At 45.3% G+C, this 19,256-nt stretch overlaps 1 protein-coding gene across 1 annotated transcript in view; it reads left to right on the top strand.

Annotated features, from left to right (window-relative positions):
- Nucleotides 1-19,256, top strand: part of LOC135898344 (uncharacterized) — a 98,554-nt gene that overhangs the window by 75,129 nt on the left and 4,169 nt on the right. Inside the window, exons 2-4 of the mRNA XM_065427228.1 lie at nt 6,793-7,158; nt 15,675-16,100; nt 18,858-18,875. Coding sequence (XP_065283300.1) covers nt 6,793-7,158; nt 15,675-16,100; nt 18,858-18,875 — 810 coding nt within the window. The remainder of the gene's footprint in view (nt 1-6,792; nt 7,159-15,674; nt 16,101-18,857; nt 18,876-19,256) is intronic.

A 19,256-nucleotide genomic window follows, 5' to 3' on the forward strand; every position in this document is an offset into this window, starting at 1 on the left:
CTGGAACGGCTAAGCGCAAACCAAAAACTAGTCGGAAAGAACATGGAAATAGCTCAAAGGAACGCCAAATTCTATTACGACAAGAATGCGAGGCTTCGTACGTTTAAAGTCGACTTAACGATGAAAGCAGAAAAGTGTAGGTTTGGTTGTTCGCAGGTTACCTATCTGGGCCATGTTGTCGGTCAGGACATGAGACGGCCGGCTGAGCTGAAAATAGCTACGATTAGAGATTTTTCTCAGCCGCACACAAAAACGGACGTTCGTTCATTTTTGGGACTTGTGGGGTACTATCAACGGTACATTCCGAATTACTCGCAATTGGCAAGTCCATTAACAGACGCCCTCCGAAAGGGAGCACCGAGTAACGTACTCTGGGATAAGGACAAAGAGAACGCTTTCCAAAGTTTGAAAACGCTATTGGTTTCTCGCCCTGTGCTTCGCGCGCCAGACTACACAAAGGAATTCATAGTTCAATGCGACGCAAGCGACAGAGGTATGGGCGTGGTACTTAGTCAGGTCGGCGACGATAACGAGGAGCATCCTATCCTCTACGCCAGCCGTAAACTAAATGTAAGAGAGGAAGCCTACAGCGCTTCAGAGAAGGAATGCGCTTGTTTGGTTTGGGCCGCCCAGAAGTTGTCGTGTTATTTGTACGGAGCGAAGTTCATCTTCGAGACCGACCACTGTCCTCTGACGTGGCTCAATCAAATGTCACACAAAAACGGCCGCTTGCTCCGATGGAGCCTCACTCTCCAAGAGTACAACTTCTCCGTTAGATATAAGAAGGGAAAGTTGCATAGCAATGCGGATGGTTTGAGCAGGCTAATTTGAATTCTGCGTTTGGGGGTCCCGCCTAAATTTTAGGGTTACTAGTGTTAATTTTATTAAGCGAAGAAGATCCCCTCTCGTTTAGCAGGATTCCCTCCATGATTGCTGAATTTGTCAGCAGGAATTTGCTTCAGAAATTGGCATAGTGAAATGCAGCATTTTTTTTGTTTCTGCACTTATGTTGTTGTTGTTTTTTTGAAGCCTAGCGAGTCTAAAGTGAGAGCCAATGCACGTCATCTCGGCGCAGAGCCGTGTTGTGGGGTTCATTTTGCAGTTGCCTGTCCTTGTTGGATGTTTTGGGGCGGTGACATCAATGCACAAGTGGTCGCTGCGAGCCAAGACATCAATCCCCCCCTTACCAGCAGCCGTTCTCTTCCTGCCTAGCGGTTGTCAGCGCTAGACAGTCGAGACTTTTGGGGCCATGGAGGCGCTGTAAAGAACGGCGGGTTGCACAACAAGATTGTCACCTTGCCACCCGATTACGACAAGGGGTGCAAGACGCGCACCTCCCGCTCTCCACCTCTCCGTGCTGCAGCTGCGAGGCGTTCAAAGAAGCGACCTTTGCGCTGGAACCCGCCGCCTTCCTCCAGCCCCTTCGACATGGTGACGGGACGAATTCGGTGTGGGGACAATGATTCCAGAGTTCCTCAACGCGGGGCTGATTTGACACGCCTGGAGAAGCTACCGCGGGAAGACTTATTTTTGTGCTTCTCACGGTTTGGAGTGGCTCGGAACAATGAGCGACGCGCGATCGACAACGTCGATTTTCCGGAACGGCACCACCTTCAACGCCGTCGCTTGGGCTTCGGAATGTGTGTGCCTTTGTGTCTGTAAACTGGTCTTCAGAGCAGCTGCGAGATGGTGATGTGTAAACGAACAGCCGCCGCGTCGTGGACGGGCGGATCGAGTGTATCCGCCGCGTCGTGGACGGGCGGATCGAGTGTATAAAAACTGTGGTTGCGCGATTGTTGGGTGCACTTCTCTTGAGCAGTCATGTTAGACTGAGTTAATTTCTGTAAATAAACCCCTTTTCCCTCGTTCTCGATGAGAAGCAGTTCTTCACGTCATCAGCGATCTCAGCGTAAATAAGTTGGACGACGGCATGGGCCAGCTACCTTCGAATTCATGCCGTACTCCAATCTTGGCAAAGGACCACGGACGAAGGGATTGAGCCCCCAATCCTGACAACACGCACTTAGCAATTTCACGGCTGCATGCTTCCATCTAGCATCCGTGGCAGATTTTGGCACGATGAAGGCAAATCCCGTTGTTGAAAGGCTGGCTCGAAAGACATCTCTTGTTCCACAACTGCTCATATTTTCACCAAAATTTGACAAAGAAGCGGCCACGCGCAACGCGAGCAGAGTAATGAAGGGAGATGGGGAAGGGACGGGCGTGAGCACCTGTGTGGGTTCGCCTCGTTCCGGTATAAGGGAAAGACCACCACTGGCGTCGGTGAAGAGAAACTTTACGCGAGGTTCTCTATAGCATAGCGACTTAAAAAGTTGCGTTTTATTTTCAGTTTGCACCAACAAAGTGACAACGAACATTAATTACATCGCAACAAGAATGTCGCAACGAGAATGCCAAAACTATACCTAAAGCATTCGGACATCGTCATCGACCATATTTTTATTATTAAAAAAGTAAATCAACGGTATTAAGTAACCGCATAATGTTCACGTCTACTCGTTTTCGTTATAATAATAATAATAATAATAATAATAATAATAATAATAATAATAATAATAATAATAATAATAATAATAATAATAATAATAATAATAATAATAATAATAATAATAATAATAATAATAATAATAATAATAACAATAATAATAATAATAATATTATTATTAATAATAATAATAATAATAACGAAATATTCTTAGAAGATTCAGAACATAATAGGTTCAGGAGATCTAGAGGAGAGGTAGTTATGAGAGAAAATGAAGTCCGGATACAATCTTACACTCCAACATGCAAGGACACGCTATTCTCAGTCTCGACAATTGGTATAAATCTAGTTCCGAACACGTGCGCGAGACCGCGATGTGGTCTTAGATGAACGGGCCCACAGGGAATGAACATGTACAGATGACATGATGCATGCACGTAGACACAACAGTCAAAATCGGGCTTCATCATGCAAGACGCTAAAGGATGCGTATAATAATCAACATAGACAACCGAACATAAATAACAGCTGCGAAAGCGAGTTTCTGCTGCATAACTCTACAAAATACGGCACCTAGTGCACGTTAAATGCGCCTGATTTTTGAAAAAAGATGTTCAAGTACGTTAAATAATTGAGGCTGTCATATCTGGCGAAAATAGTTTAAATACATTCAAGGGCTGTGGATGCACGGATACGTCACAAAAGTTACCCTCGCTATATGTAGAAAGACGACGCGCTGAAGCAGCTGGTCGCTTTACTCTCAAAGGGTTGCCTTAAAGTGTCAGAGTGCCACCAACTAAAGAAAACGTGTTGCTTATACCAATTAAAGCGTCGCTTACTATGAGGAATCATTTCAAAAAAAGCCCATTACCTGAACGCATCAACTTTATGTAACTCACGCAAACATTTCTGACACAGAACTGTAGAGATAACAACGAACAGGTCACTTTAGTTTATTACTATACGGATTTTTTAGAAACGAGCCACAGCTTGCGACTCGGTCTTGTTAAGGCAGAGAACACGGATACGGGCGAACGCTTTAAATCCTCTCAAACATGGCTTTAGCCTCTAGGAAGTACGCAGATAATCCCCGGCTCAATGTTCTAAAAGCCTTCCAATTAAGGCAGCCGAGCGATGCAACTTATGCGGGGAGCTTGCGAGCAAGTTTCAAGCACGAGTCAGAAATGTGTAGGGCCAGCTAGGGGCTGTAGATTCACTTCACGCTAACCCGTTTGGTACTCGGTAAGCCTGCAAACGATGAGCATGGCCCGGTGCGTACTGAAACGCACCCGCTGGGGAGCTTACTCGATGCGGAAAATCGGCTCTGTGTTACCCGTGTGAACGTAACACCTCTCCGCGACTGAAAGATAGAACCTGACGCTCCAGTGCAAGTCTTCCATGCTACGTTATGCGTCATTTTTGTTTGATTTAACTTAAGGGCACGCAATTAAAACTTAACGCAGCTGCATATATGACTGGTAAACTGTCAATGCTTAGTTGCAGAAGAACATCGCGTTAACGTTTCTGCGCGTATACGAACGGCACGAAGAAGGGACCGCATGCACATAGTGTTTGTACCACTACTATTGTAATCCGCGAGGTGAAGAACGCGTCTTCTGTTAAGTGGGATAAAGGAAAACCTAAACTTTAAATGGGATTGGAAGAAAGACAGACACAGGACAAGTTGTAGCCCACTATTAAATTTTATTAGGAACAGCTTACCTACATATTAGCCTATATTAGTTTTTCTAGCATGTTTAATGCATGCACGAAGCTCATACAACGAATTTTTATTTGCTAGACATACACAAATTGAAGCATCATGAAAGATTATTTTTCTTGAGGTAATGAGCGCTATACTTGTTAGGTTGTGTTCTCCCAAAAAATTATAACAGAAAAAAATTTACAGAATAACCATACTTGTTTCTGTCGTGGGATTCCGAAGTTGTAGGCACGAGGCTATATTTTTTTTTTCATTTGCTGTTTTTTCGGGAATCGAATAGTTAGGACTCTAAATACTCACCTCTGAGCAGTCACCAGAGATGAACATTACTCTTAAATTTATAGTTCAGGGTGTGCTGAGTGATAGCAAAGGGGAAGCATTTCGGCTTTTCATTTGTGCATCATTAGTGCATGCAGAAGCTAACCAGTCAAGCATTTATTCCTCTCCAATCCCAATGTTGTACGGCTCAGACTTTTACAGCGCTCGCGCAAGCGAGGAAACCACCTGCCGGCAATCCTTTATTTACAACAGTGGTTACCTAAGCTTTAGAAGTTGCTGAATGAAGCACAGTTCACTGAACGCATAGACATTGGATATCTGCCCGCCTGAGCTTGGAGCCTCACCGAGGTGCGCGCCGGCAAGCCACTGGGCCCTTCTGAACAAGAAAAATCCGCTAAGACATGTTCCTATGCGGCAATAACATTTTCAGCTGCATCACAGCAATACAATATGGTGTCGACGTGGGTTAATGAACGCCAGATGCAATGCCCCATTTTGGATCTGAGCTCAATTTTCGCTTCAGCTAGCATAGATGTTGCTATTTTTTTAATTTGAGGATGTTCTTCAGGCATATCACGGTTTGAAAAATGCTGTGGGGTAGGAGGTTGGGTCCACTACTTTCCACTACCTTGCATTGACTGCACAGCTGGCTTTTAGATGGGGAGGTGTGCCTATAGAATATAAAATATGATCGTTGCTTGGAGAAGGAGCTGAGGCTACGAATAAGCCTGCAGGGAAGTGGCGTGCCTTCCTGTCTAGCAAGAAGAGCCCTCACCCACACATGCAGGCCGCCTATATAGCACTCTCTGTGGCACCAAGCACGCCATAATTACCGGACGGCCTTGTGCCCGGAAGCTGTAGTGCGACTGCCTTCCGGAAACCCGGAAGTGTGTAGAAACTCGCGCTGTCATTCTTTTTTCTTGCCTTTATTTGAACCATGGGCCAATCAATCTTCCCAGGGATAGGGATCGCAGGAGGCCCATTTAAAGGCTGATTCCCGCAGGAGACTATGTGCGTATGGTATCATGCGAGCACAATGCTTGGACAGGAACAGGAAGGCAGCTCAATGTGGTTGGTCCTTCAAACTCTGGCAACGCGCTCCTCGAAAGAAAGTGGCGCAGAGGTTGGGCTACGCGCACGGCTTGCCTACATAACTCTGCTTGTTTGGTTTGGATTAGCCAACCATGAAGTAGGGGTTTCTCAACGCTGCGACATTTCTATCCCCCATCGTGGTGCTAGAAATAGGCGGAAAAGCCAGAATTAGGAAACACGGAACGATTTTCAAAGCACTAAGTTGTCTTTGCACGATAACCTAGTGATGCACGTCCTGGTCTCTAGCCATCAATGACACGGGATATCTCAGCTGCCGCAACACTGTATTCCGCAGGCAACCCTGACATACAGCGAATCTGCGTCCTTCTAGTCAGTTTCCTAAGCCCTGTATTTTTGATAGGACGACCATGCTATGCAGCAATTTTCATAGTATATACTTGCAAGGCTCTTGCCGGAAGTGCAGTGAGCTATGAAGTAGAGGGGGAGCAGCATACGGAGAAAGTAATCTCAGACTAATTATTGACTAGGATGCGGTCTCCGACTGCATAAGAGATACAAGGAATGGCGTGTAATGCGAAAAGTGGGTATAACGTAATCTGAATTTAATTATATGCAGACTCATACGCGCAATGGTGAGTACATGATGTCCCGTGCCTGAGTCAGAACCTATCGTAAGCTTAAAGTGCAGATGCGGCACGACTCAACCGCCTAATGCAAGATGCATCGACTGTAACAAAATGAACTGGTCATAGAATTCATTCCGATTTCCATGTAAGGCCCAAAGGACCGAAAAAATACGACGACTGCTGGCGGCGTAAAGTATCTTGTGTCACACTAGTGGTATCATGAAGATGATGCTCGATGAGCTTTCTGTATATATTCTGAAAGCATGTTCAAAGCGAGTGATGTGTTGACCTAGCTTCAAACGAAAGCAATTAAACATAATCCTCACTAAACATAATAGTCAGAAGCTTCACTTTTACTACTGCAAAATTACTCATGTAGGGAGGTACATAATTTTGTTCACGTGACGCTCACAATTGACACACCATATTTAGAAGAATGTGTGCCAAGTTATGGTGCGCAGTTTATTGGCTTATTTCACAGTGCTTCTCGCAGATATTATTTTATTTTTGTTGTTGTCTCTGTCTAGCGTTATTTTTCTTTTGCTAAAAAGCATTGACGCTATGGTTTCTTTGTTTGTTTCTTTCATTCTTTTTAACGATTGCAGGCGTTCGGTGCGTGGCAATCTGGAAGTTATCGGTGCCTCGCTGGGTCCAGAATGGCACCGAGGAGCCCGTGCTGCTGGACTGCGAGTACGTGTACAATGAGCACGATGTTCGTCTCGTGGTCAAGTGGTTCTTCAATGACCTGTTGGAGCCGGTGTACCAATGGATACCGGAGCTGAACTCGCGGCAGACGAGCGGCATTCTCACAGGCCGCCTTGACGACTCGTTCACTGTGGGCGGTCCCCGGGACTCACAGTACCGGGCGCTGCGGATCATCAGGCCCACCACCGAGATGAGTGGTCTATACACGTGTGTCGTCTCGTCACTGGCCGGAATCGACTCGAGGCAGCAGTCTATGATGGTCTATGGTGAGTGCATCTGGGAAAATGGACCTCTTGAACAGTTGTAGGTGTTTTGAAGTGAAGTGGTAGCATGCTGCACCCCCTAACAGATCAGACGTAGACGTTGCTGTTGAATAAAGATATTACTTGTTTCCTGAGGAATACCTTACTGAATGCAGCTTGTCTCAGACAGTCACATTTAGCTGCAACGCAGCTGTCGCCAAGGAGCTGCAGCGAAGGCGACACTGCCTGCTTTGCATTAGTCGGGGATGTCAAAAATAAATCGGTCACCAAACCACTTAAGTTCACCGAAAGCATGCAGCTTAACTCTTTCCCGCATATTTTACTTGCCCGGCTGTTCAAAAGCTAGAGGTAACGACAAAATAAGGCGGTACGTATACGGGCTTTACTTATGGGCACTAGGAGAAAAATCCGAAAAGAACAGTGAGATCCCCATTGTGCGTTCAGGTTTAATCACAAGGGAATGCTCCCAACACCTTATCATTTGTTTCTGTTGAAAATCCGCTCCCAAACTGATAATGCGCTCTATCGCATAGTATCCCGCCGTCGGAATTCGCCGAGTCACTATTATTCACGTAATCTTACATATGGCTCCTCCCAAAAGACACTAGAAAATCCATTGCTGGCGTACGTTTTTCTAGACAATTCGTGCTAGGGCTCGCGCACTGTCTTTGAAATAAAAATGCGGGGCATCCTGGTCGGTTTCCATCTTTCACATATATATATATATATATATATATATATATATATATATATATATATATATATATATATATGTGAAAGATGGAAACCGACCAGGATGCCGCGCATTTTTATTTCAAAGACAGTGCGCGAGCCCTAGCACGAATTGTCTAGAAAAACGTACGCCAGCAATGGATTTTCTAGTGTCTTTTGGGAGGAGCCATATGTAAGATTACGTGAATAATAGTGACTCGGCGAATTCCGACGGCGGGATACTATGCGATAGAGCGCATTATCAGTTTGGGAGCGGATTTTCAACAGAAACAAATGATAAGGTGTTGGGAGCATTCCCTTGTGATTAAACCTGAACGCACAATGGGGATCTCACTGTTCTTTTCGGATTTTTCTCCTAGTGCCCATAAGTAAAGCCCGTATACGTACCGCCTTATTTTGTCGTTACCTCTAGCTTTTGAACAGCCGGGCAAGTAAAATATGCGGGAAAGAGTTAAGCTGCATGCTTTCGGTGAACTTAAGTGGTTTGGTGACCGATTTATTTTTGACATCCCCGACTAATGCAAAGCAGGCAGTGTCGCCTTCGCTGCAGCTCCTTGGCGACAGCTGCGTTGCAGCTAAATGTGACTGTCTGAGACAAGCTGCATTCAGTAAGGTATTCCTCAGGAAACAAGTAATATCTTTATTCAACAGCAACGTCTACGTCTGATCTGTTAGGGGGTGCAGCATGCTACCACTTCACTTCAAAACACCTACAACTGTTCAAGAGGTCCACTGCCTTTGATCTATATATATATATATATATATATATATATATATATATATATATATATATATATATATATATGTGTGTGTGTGTGTGTGTGTGTGTGTGTGTGTGTGTGTGTGTGTGTGTGTGTGTGTGTGTGTGTGTGTGTGTGTGTGTGTGTGTGTGTGTGTGTGTGTGTGTGTGTGTGTGTGTGTGTGTGTGTGTGTGTGTGTTATATGTCGCCTTATTTTATAACTATTTCATGGTGGCACAGGTCCTATTTGCTGCGGGTTCAGTCAGAACAAATTAAAGGAAAACATAATGATGTTGTAAAAAAAAAGTGAATGCAAAGTAAGGCGCCCTCCCCTTGTCACAGCAAAAGAAAACGAGCACTACTATTGGAGGGCAGCGTTTCAGCCCATATGTTGAATCCGATCCGTCCCCATAGTCGTCAGTTCCTGCTTCTTCCGTTTGAGACACACTGGCGAAAAGCAAGCGAAAAGGGTAAGAACGCAGGACGCGATCTGTAGAAGTTGGCTGAGGTGAAGCGACATGTGAACTTTCTGCAGGAATCAAGCAAGAACTGCGGGCAAGTACGCGCTAGCCATGTTAAGATAGAAGCAAGTAAAAACGAGTCCACGGGGTAGTCATTTATAGTTGTTATGGAATTTTTAAAGATTGCCTGTGACAGATAGTATGATTTTTGTATTTCGGCTAAATTATTCGAAGAGAAACCCGTGTTCAACTAACTGAGAAAAATTCACAAATAAACTTCATGATTAATTACTTTAAGGCACATGTTGCAATTTAGGAATTGTAGCCGGGGAGCTTGCAAAATGTATCCACTTGAACTTAAATTCTAGGATCACACCAGTTTCGCGGTATCATTTGCCAAAGTGCAGAACGAAATACATGGGCGTTCCAGTTACTCCTGTGCTTCAATGCATAAAAGAGTGTTCTGTTAAAAGGTAAGTGCAACAGTGCATTTTTATTACGGCAAGTTTGATGGCGCATATATCAAAACTAGCGACATTCTCTAAATTAGTTCCAAGTGGATACGCAGTGCAGACTCACCGGAACATTTCCTAAATTGCAATACCTACCGAAAAGTAAATAATTCAAAATATAATAATTAGTGCATATTTTTATTAATTGAATATGCGCTTCGATTTCTCGTGCAAGGAATGTCGCCCTCGATGGATTATCCAGCTCAGGGAGTGGAACTATTTGATCTGTAAGAGGCTATTTTTCAATATACCATAAAACTTTAAATTTACCATCCCGTATAGTAGCACAGAGGTGAGAGGATGTAACAGGGAAAGGAAAAAAAAAGAAACTAAAGATGTGAACATGTCCGAAACTTTGCCCGAAAATATAAAGGGCTGACAGGAAACAAACGTAGCCGAACAATGCAAAAGGGGCAAGCAAGTTACAAGAGCCCTCCGAAAGACGAGACATTTTTTAGTAAAACGATGAAAATAAGAAAAGTGTAGCGTGTTACGCAACATGCTCGTAGGCATGAAGCAGTAAAAAAGAAAAAAAAGGAGAAAGGAAGGACATAAAGGTGAGGGAGGAAGTCGGGGAACGAGGCAAGATGGTGCGTTGAAGCGTTGTTTGTGGGCGCAGTCTTCTCGCGGTAATAAAAGCCTGGGCGTTCAACGCGAGAGAAAGCTATAGGTTTCCAATGTATACGCCAAATCCAGCGAGCTGCCCTTGTAGAGGCGTTGCGGTGCAATTCAAATGCGTGGACGCTACAACGTCGCCGTTGCGAAAGAGGAGCCGACCAATTGTTGAAACAGCTGCTCCGTCCATTCTACCACCAGCGCTTTCCGCCAACGAGTGCATTCTTTGCTTTTCGTGCAACGTTCTGCCGGTTTTGTGGCTTTCCTTGAGACATCAATAATTCCTTGGCCTGACTTTAACCTAAGCGGCCGCTAGCTTTCGACAGCTGGCAACTCTCACGCTGATATTGAATTCTCTTCGGATGTTTGTTATTGTTTTGCGTTCGGTCTCAATCTATGCAGCGAGGAGCTCGGTTGGGACACGCCTACGACAGGACTGCGCAAACACGCGAAGGGCCACTCTGAGATGGTTCAGATAAACGCGGAAAGTTCGAGCGAAATTAAACTTTTCTTTCGCATTCGCTACTGCATGGAGAATATCCTACGCTAGTGAGCTTCAATCTTGTTTGCAATTGGTAGTGTCCCTCTAGGAACAAGTTGGGTCAATTTTGTTGAGATTTTGTTCATTGTAGTTACTTTATTTCTCGGTTTTGGGCTCTCTGAATGCCATACTTTTCTTGTGCTGAGCTCAGTCTTACACTTCCTCGTGCGAATGCCTTCTCTACTTTTAGCCGAAATGTTGCGCACTGTCCCTTGCAGCCTTTGTAGTCAAAGCTGCGTTAAGGCGGCGTTTTTCGTTCCCGTGACTATTTACCGGTCGCGGTAGCGTACTACCTGTAGCTGATCTGCTGATGCGTGCCAGGTCACCATTTCAGCTCTCAGCCAATGTTTTAGGATTCCAATAAAAGTGGGATGGAAAAGAAAGAGTTCGTGCGGGTACGTTAACGTTAAGTCCACGCTCACAAGAATCACAATATTGAAATTTGTCTGGGATCGTCCATTACGGCATTTCTGAAGCTTCTGCGCTGCCTCGGGAAGATAAACCCTACGAATCAATCAATGTTTGCGTGGCCCTGTACATTGTACGACTTGCTGACATAGATTGTCATTTGGTTATCTAAGTTTTCTTGAGCCACTGTAGAGTAGGGCCACTTCGTAGAGTCAAGGGAAAGCAGAGTACCGTTTCAGTAAAAGTAGGAGCTGGGCAATCATGAGGGCCTAAAGAATAATAGCGATAATACCCTTGGATTACAACCAAGTAATGCACGATAACTACTTCCTAAATGGGGACCCCGCATTTTTGTCTTTTTTTATTCCGAACTTGTGTGTGCAAATGATAAATTAATCACTGTGGTTGGCTGTATTGACGCCAAAGCTCGTGGAAGCCCTCAAATGAACAAATTCTTGCTGAACGTATTCTTTGTATCCTAAAACCTCCCTTGTTCTACCACTGTCTATCACTTCAAGTCTTCAAGATCCAATGCGTATGCTTTTGCTTTGAATATATTGCAGTGGGGGCGATGTCAGACCATGGCTATACAGATGAGGCACCTCAAAATGACGCATGAAACCACTGTGGTGGTAAACAAGTGGCACTCTTGTTTCCGTTCTCTTCTGCCTTTTCACTAAACCGCTAGTTTGAAAGGAAAGAACTTTTAAACTACGTCAAAGGGCTCTCTCTGTTTTTCTTCTTTAAATTCTGTCTCGCCGTTTCTACTCCCGCACGTGTTATGCATGATGCTTATCCTGGCAGCACTTATTAAGCTTATCGACCCGTCATAAGCCCCTCTCATAGCTCATTACCAGTCACTCCCTGGCTCGACGAAACCGCATAATCCCCTCGTATAAGCTCCACGGTGCCGCGAATGGCTGCGCCCGAGGCGTCAGCATGTCACAAGCAAAGCAAAAAGTAATACATGCTGCAAGAGGCTCTCAACCTGAGCACCGAGAGATGCGAACTACGTGAATTATAGATGGGCAGATGCGAAGATCTTAAGAAACAAGCGTAAGAAGGAGTCTGCGCGGCCATGTTTGGGCTCAGACTATGACACACCCGTCCTGGATGGACGGACTAAGTGAAGCGCACTGGCTCGCATTAGCCTCACGAAAAAGGATTAGCAAGCTGTGGATGAAGAAGCGGAAAATGAAAGCTAATGTAGTGAAGTTCAACTCACGCATTTAATATGAATGGGGTCTGCTTTTACTTATAAAAGTAAGGCTGAGTGAAACTAGAACTTTAGAATCTCTAATGGGCGACGAAGAGTGTTAGGTGGTACGGAGGTGCCAAAAATAGAAGCTGCTTGGCATAGTTACTCTTTCAGGATGCGTGTGAGTAACATGAGTGGGCCGCGGTAAACAGGATAACGTTTTTGGTTTGTGCTATGTTCGGTATCATTCCTCAGAGGAAGATCGGAGAACTTACGAGAGTTTGAGGTACAGCAAGCAAAGACGCAGTAGTAAAGTGGTGCGTTGGGCATGCATAAGGTGAAGCAAATGAAGGTGCTATGTTGCTTAGAAACTAGGTTTTCTTGAACCCTATGCCTTCGTCTTCTACTTGCGGGCGAAAGCGTGGGCTGAAGGGTCAACAAAACGCTTATTCATTAAGAGAACATTAAAACGGTGGCCATGCAGCGCTGCAATACTTAGACGAAGTAGACCCCCATAAAGAGCTTCTTTGACAACAACTTCGATTAGGACACAGCTCAACAAAATTATCCGAGATAATTAAAATTTTTGCAAATATGATTCTAGGAAGACAGCTTTGTGTGCACATGTGAATACATGTTAGATCTGGCTGCTGGGACGTAAGAGGAGAACACTGCAATGAGTGGGCTCTTCAGCCAAAGCACTGGATAGGGTGCCTTTGCACACGCAGGAGATATGCCGGTGTGTCGTCGGCTGTCCGCCATTGAACCATGGCCAGCTGCTGTTCTCGAAAGCACTGCTACGAAGGCATAACGTCCTTGTACCACAGTCGCTCCACCACGTCAAACTCATTATATATTTTCTTTTTCTTCACACTGCTTAGCTCGCTGGTACCGATGTAAGCGATAGATCGCTGTATTTTGCTCACCGCCTTTACTATCGCAAATTTTTTCTCCGTCTTTCACATTGACCAACGGTTAAATGTGCGTGCTTGAACATGTAAACGAGATTTGAAATTATTGCAGGTTTTCGGAGGCCAAGCAGCATCAGCGTTCATCGGCGGAGTCGCGTAGAGTCGCTTCTGCCCAGTCCTCTGAGCCTTTTCCTGTTTCATTACAAATCGCTATTCTGGTGCTTTCAAATGTAAATCAGCGCTGTTAGGTTCATGGAATGTGGCTATTGTATCGCAAAGTGGGAAACACAAAATAGGTACCGCACTTCATAGAACATTGGCACAATTCTAGATGTCATGAAATATTCAAATAATGTGCACATTTGCGTTTAAATACCACATTACGACGATGCCCGCATCTGTTTCCAAGCGTTCCGTTGGTTTTATATATGGTACCCTTCTTTTTATTTGGAAGCACAGCTTTGAAGGGGAGGGCTTAGTAGAATCTATCACTAAAGAAGTCTGCGTAGAGCAGTTTCGTAGGGGATACTTGGCCCAGTAATTACGCTGTCTGCTGAGAGACAAGGATGGTGCCTACTCCCAATGCATAAAGCATGACGCTGCCAGCAGTTTCAGGACCAGTGCGCATAGACTGCTCAAGATGAGACACGTGTAGGAGAAAGCCATCTACGCGTAACGACATTCGCCACACTTCCCGAGAACGTCTGGACGTTTGCAAGTTGCTGTCACCTTCTCATTTATTATTTCTACGCCTCTCGAAAGACCCGCTACTCGCTACTTGTGCACTGTTATGTTTGCTTCATCCTCCTGAGCCGCTTCAGCCTCCACCTTCCTCCCTCCCCCGTCCAGTTCCTGTCGCCCTTAAGGGACACACAGATATACCTTTAGTTCTGGGGCAGACGGCGAGGCACTTTCTGTTTGCAGCCTCGGGTGGCAATACCCACATGAAAAAGCAACCTCATGTCAGCTAGTATCATCATCAAGGGCGAAGTGAACGAAAGAGAGAACTAAAATCTACAAGTAACAACACACACATATAGCGTATTGCTCAGCGCTATTGTCTTCGTCCGTCTGCAAGGAATAATTACACGTCCTGCTTTTATACACATGAGACTCTTGCCACAGCGCGTCGTGGTTCTCCGACCCTCACGCCTCGTGAACCACGTTTGCTCGATGAGGCGACACACAAAAAAAAGGAAAAAGAAAAAAAACGAAAAGAAGGCTGGAGGCCTCCACACGAGGTGCGGAAAGTCATTCAGGCGCTCCCGTTTGAGGGGTCCCAAGTATGGAAGCAGGAATACAAAGTGAAAGCGAAATGCCGTGCGGTAGCGCTGACACGTTCAACACTGGCACAGGCACCGTCCCTACCTTTGGGCGTGTTCGCTGTCAACCAGCACGCCTGAGCGTACGTGCCGACAGGAGGCTTGGAACGGCGCACATCCGTTTTCTCCGCGTCGTTTGTAGAGGAGAGCTTCTTTTTTGCTCGGTTTCGTAGCGAAGGCGGCCCCGCGAGCTTCATGCATGGGGACCCCGACACGGGTGCTTGCGGGTCGAATGAATCTGAGACCCACTGCGTAGTCCATCGCCAGACGCCCCTGTTTGGACAGAGTTCGTGCGCATGGCCAAGCTGCCATCCTGTAACACTTCGTCTTCTTTCCCTTCCCTTGTAAATTTTTTGTAGTGTCAGTTAAAGCACATTTCCCGAAACGACATTTCATGCTGTGGAGTGTACGCAATAATTCAGCCTGATAGGCGTGCCTAAACATTGGGTACCGATGCGCCGGACAGATATTGTCCGTTCTGAAAGTGATCTATGAAAGTTCGTATTTATTGCAGAGCCCGTGTTTCCTTCCAGTTATGCACTTTCATGAGAAACCGGGCATGTTCGGGGTGCGTACAAATTAAAGATTCATTGTTTTGAGGCTAGGAAAATTGTTTTAATTGAAATATTGACCTTCCTGACCACAATGCTCTGTTTCTTTTAGCTGACAACGCGTCTGGGGGAGCCACATACTGGCTCTATGTGCCGCTGTATCGAGAAAATATAAATGGTTTGCTTCCTTTCCCGAAAATCAAGCTGTATAGCGTATTACTGACTTTTAAAGATCACCTGCTCAAACTTTGTCAAACAGATCTTACAATCCCCACTAGATTTCGTTGAATCACGTAGTTGAATTTGCCGACACTACGCATTTTCCTGTAGACAAGGCGGCGCTGGGAATTATGCATCTCGTTCATGTTAAACCACCGCAAACTTTTCGTATACGTAAAGTATCCCGCTTAAGTGAAAGAACTGGAGGGAAGATTCTGGTGCAATCAAAGATACGAGGTAACTGAGTAATTTTGTCCCATTATGCTCACTCTTTCAAGCTGTGCACCTACCATTCTTGCCATCTCGCAGTACCAGCGAAAAACTTCACTCTGACCTACGTGACCACACCAGCGCCCGCTGTGCCACCCGCTGCCGCCCCATACCTTGGAACCGCCGCGCACGCACGCGTGGGAGTTCCAACTGACACCAGTTCCGCTGGACCGAGTTCGAGCACGGGCAGCTTCAGTGGCACTGGCACAATGGTGGAGGTTCACTGCGGCGCCCTGGGGCTGCACCCGCGTCCCACACTGCGGCTGTTCAGCATCACACCGGACATGCGCCGCACCGAGGTCCAGCGCGGAAGGCCTCGGACACGGAAAACCAACGGCACGTACGACATCGAGCTGTCTCGCTCGTTCAGCGCCGAGCAGCTGCCGCCCGCAGTGACCTTCGAGTGCGTGCTCGAGATACCGGGCACCGACTACGAGGTGCGCCGGCGAACTGTCTACAATCCCGGTGAGCCTATTTGTTAATGCGAAAGCCTCAAGTGGCACGTTGAGCGAACAAGCGGGCGGCGTCTGTACCAGTGAAACGGCTCCTAACTTCCCTTGAGATGCGACGCCACGTCACAAGCGCGCGAGAGGTGCGCTCGTGACGCTGGCGTACGCTTGCTGGCTCGGGTCTCGACGAAGCAGAAAGGGCGAAAGGGCGCATCTACTGCCGCGTTATTGCGTGAGGGGAGAGGGAGTCACCGCCATACCAGGTCACCCTCGCTCTCGCTCTCGGAAGGCTGCGTTATCCGCGCGTTCCTTGCCCGCGCAAGCTTTCGCCTGCGTTCTAACTGCGCCTCGGTAGGGTGAAATCAAAACTTGCCAAGCGTCTCATGGCGCTCGCTATCCCGCGAACAGTTCAGCGGCGTTCAATCGGACATTGATGCTTGCTCATTCACAAATCGTAAGTGACTGGGTGTCCTCGAATTTTTACCTTGAAAGTAAAGAAATAATAATATTTTTATAGGATGCATTTACTGAATGGTTCTATAACTAAGGGATATTTTAATCGTTTGCTAGCACATGCACGTAGCATCATAATAACCGATGGTGACTGGTCTGGTTTCAAGATAGAAAAAACAGCGCGGAAATCAGAGAAAGATACAGATGACAGGAAGCAGCGCTGCGTTTCGCCCCCTTCGTATTGCTCACGTTATTTTACAGCGAAGCTGTATATGGCTAGTTTTCCGTTCATTTTTGCGTGCGTAGAAGAGGTTCGCGTAGACGAAGAAATCATTATATATATGCTATCCCACCAGCTGTGCCCGAGAGGGACATTGGGACGTTTCTAGCCGACGTGTTCGGTTGGATCACTCCGGTAGACTATGTCCATCGTCATTGTAGCTGATTTCAACATCGATCTGACGTGACCGGGCGGAAAGTGATAAGTGTCGTTCCGGCTAGATAGGTTCGGTATTCAATGATATACGCATGTCAATGTACCAACTACGCGTCATCGGTCATGTAGAGACTTGACGTTTGCTAAAAATATTTCCAGCATCGTTGTTCAGCCTATGGTCTCTACCATAGCGACCATAAAGCAATGATCCCTATGGTAACAAAATACAATAAAAGATGGTAGAATCCAAAAGTCACATGTATGGGTGTTTCTTCAATAAAAACAGTAATCACCACATATTAAATCAATATAGTGATCACTATACGCAGCTTTGCTGGTCATCTACCTTCACAGAGTGGAATAGCACAGATATTTTTTTTTTTGCGATTCTTATGCATCATAAATACAAACATGTGCATGCCCGAACACGCAATAAACAGTGGAGTGTGTGCGCATGTATGGACAACGTAGCCATTACGAAACGTTACAAAGTCAATCCGCAAGTGCCGGGATCTGCTGTCGGAACTAGTGACAGGCACCTTTCGGCACTTCGGTTTCGGTTTCGCAGGTTAAATTGGTCGGATTTCATCACTCTGCAAAAATTGCCAGCGGGCGCTTTTTGGAATATCTCAAAATGGCTATGGACTTATTGCAGAAAGTGCTTCGATTTACCCATTTGACCCGACCGTAGGCCTCGTCTGGTTAAAAAATTGATTATTTTAATTTCTATAACTATTACTGCAATTAATTCATGCTTCCACTCATCTTAGGATGTTTGCCGCCACAGAAAAAGTAATGTCAAAGTTAGCGAGCAAATATCGTGTTTTCATTATTTTTGAGGATTTTCGGACTAATTTCTTGAAACACCCATTATGTAAAGAGCCAATAGGGGATGCGAGAGCAGGAGGGGTATTCTGTAGAGTCCACCGAAAGGAGTCTCCATTTCGGCCGCTGCTGATTGGATGCAGCTGTACGAGGGAGGAGGAGACGAGTGGTCCTAGACAATCAGGAACGGCTGAAATCGACAGTCCATTAGGTGGACTTTTACAGAATACTTCCCCAATACCGCCAATTAAGGATAAAAAGACAGCTGTGTCTTTTGTTGATTGTTGCATATATTCATTCCTTAGTTAAAGATGCGCTATAACCATGAAGGCGACATGCCATGAGGTTATTTAAAATGCCATCACAAAGATTCATGGCCGGTCAATATAATTAGAATCCAATAAAAAAACTATTGGGACGGAGAGTACGAAAGCTTAAGTCATATGTGTGTGAAGAAAAAACAGTAAGTGAACGTGAGAGTGACGCGCCAGTAATGGAAGTGTCAGCGCTTTAGTTTTTCTGTCCAATGACGGTATAAGGCTTGAAGAGCAATCTAAGAATATGACACCATGAGATTCATTTATGTCATTTACTTGCTCGACTAAAAAGGCAAGGCAGCACTCAAGAGTAATTTCACGCTTCACCAACTCGCAGCATATTGTAACTGTTTTAGATATTTTTGAACCTCAGTGAAGATGAAACGTGGTCGCCAACGTAGTTTCCTGCAAGAGCGATAAATTCGCATTCGAAGTGACTTCAGGGCAAGTTATGCATAAAGCGAAGCCACATACTTTGTTCTCTGAAAAGCAGTAAATGTAATAAACCAACAGTTATGTTTTTATCTGAAAGATTTCTTTAAAATTGATTCCGGTAAGTGTATGTATAAATTTATGCGTTTTTGCTGAGGGCCTTGTTTTCTCGTCCACTTCACCACATCCATATTGATTTTGGAAGCCATGGTTTATTTTTTATACAGAGTTATAGAGTGTTTTGTGCTTGTTACTGTGCAAGAGCACCCGTTGACCTATTTTTAATCATTACACTTTCTTTTCTTTCCAGGGTACCTTTACTTGACGGGTAAGTACATTATTTCGTTTTACTCCTCATCAGTATACAATATTTGCTTGTGTAACAAAGGGTACTCAAACTCGTTCATTCTTTGACAGTGGTGCGAAATCTGGTCAGATGTTGAGAAAACCATGACACAATTGGAATTATAGCATTCAATCATGACCATGAGTACTGAAGCATGAGCATGAGTAAAGCATGAGTATCTTCGCTGGAGGATGGATAGTTAGAGCTAAACAGGCTATTCTACAGAGCCAGAGCCATAGGCCCGATTGTATCACGGGTCAACATTACCCAATGTATTCGAAGGCTTCAGTGCAGTCAGAGGAAGACCAACAGGAGGATTTGACATTAAGTTCTCATGATAGTAGCCTCAACTGCAAATCCTTT

Source organism: Dermacentor albipictus, chromosome 4 (assembly GCF_038994185.2).
Source record: "Dermacentor albipictus isolate Rhodes 1998 colony chromosome 4, USDA_Dalb.pri_finalv2, whole genome shotgun sequence".
Classification (NCBI taxonomy): Eukaryota; Metazoa; Arthropoda; class Arachnida; order Ixodida; family Ixodidae; genus Dermacentor; species Dermacentor albipictus.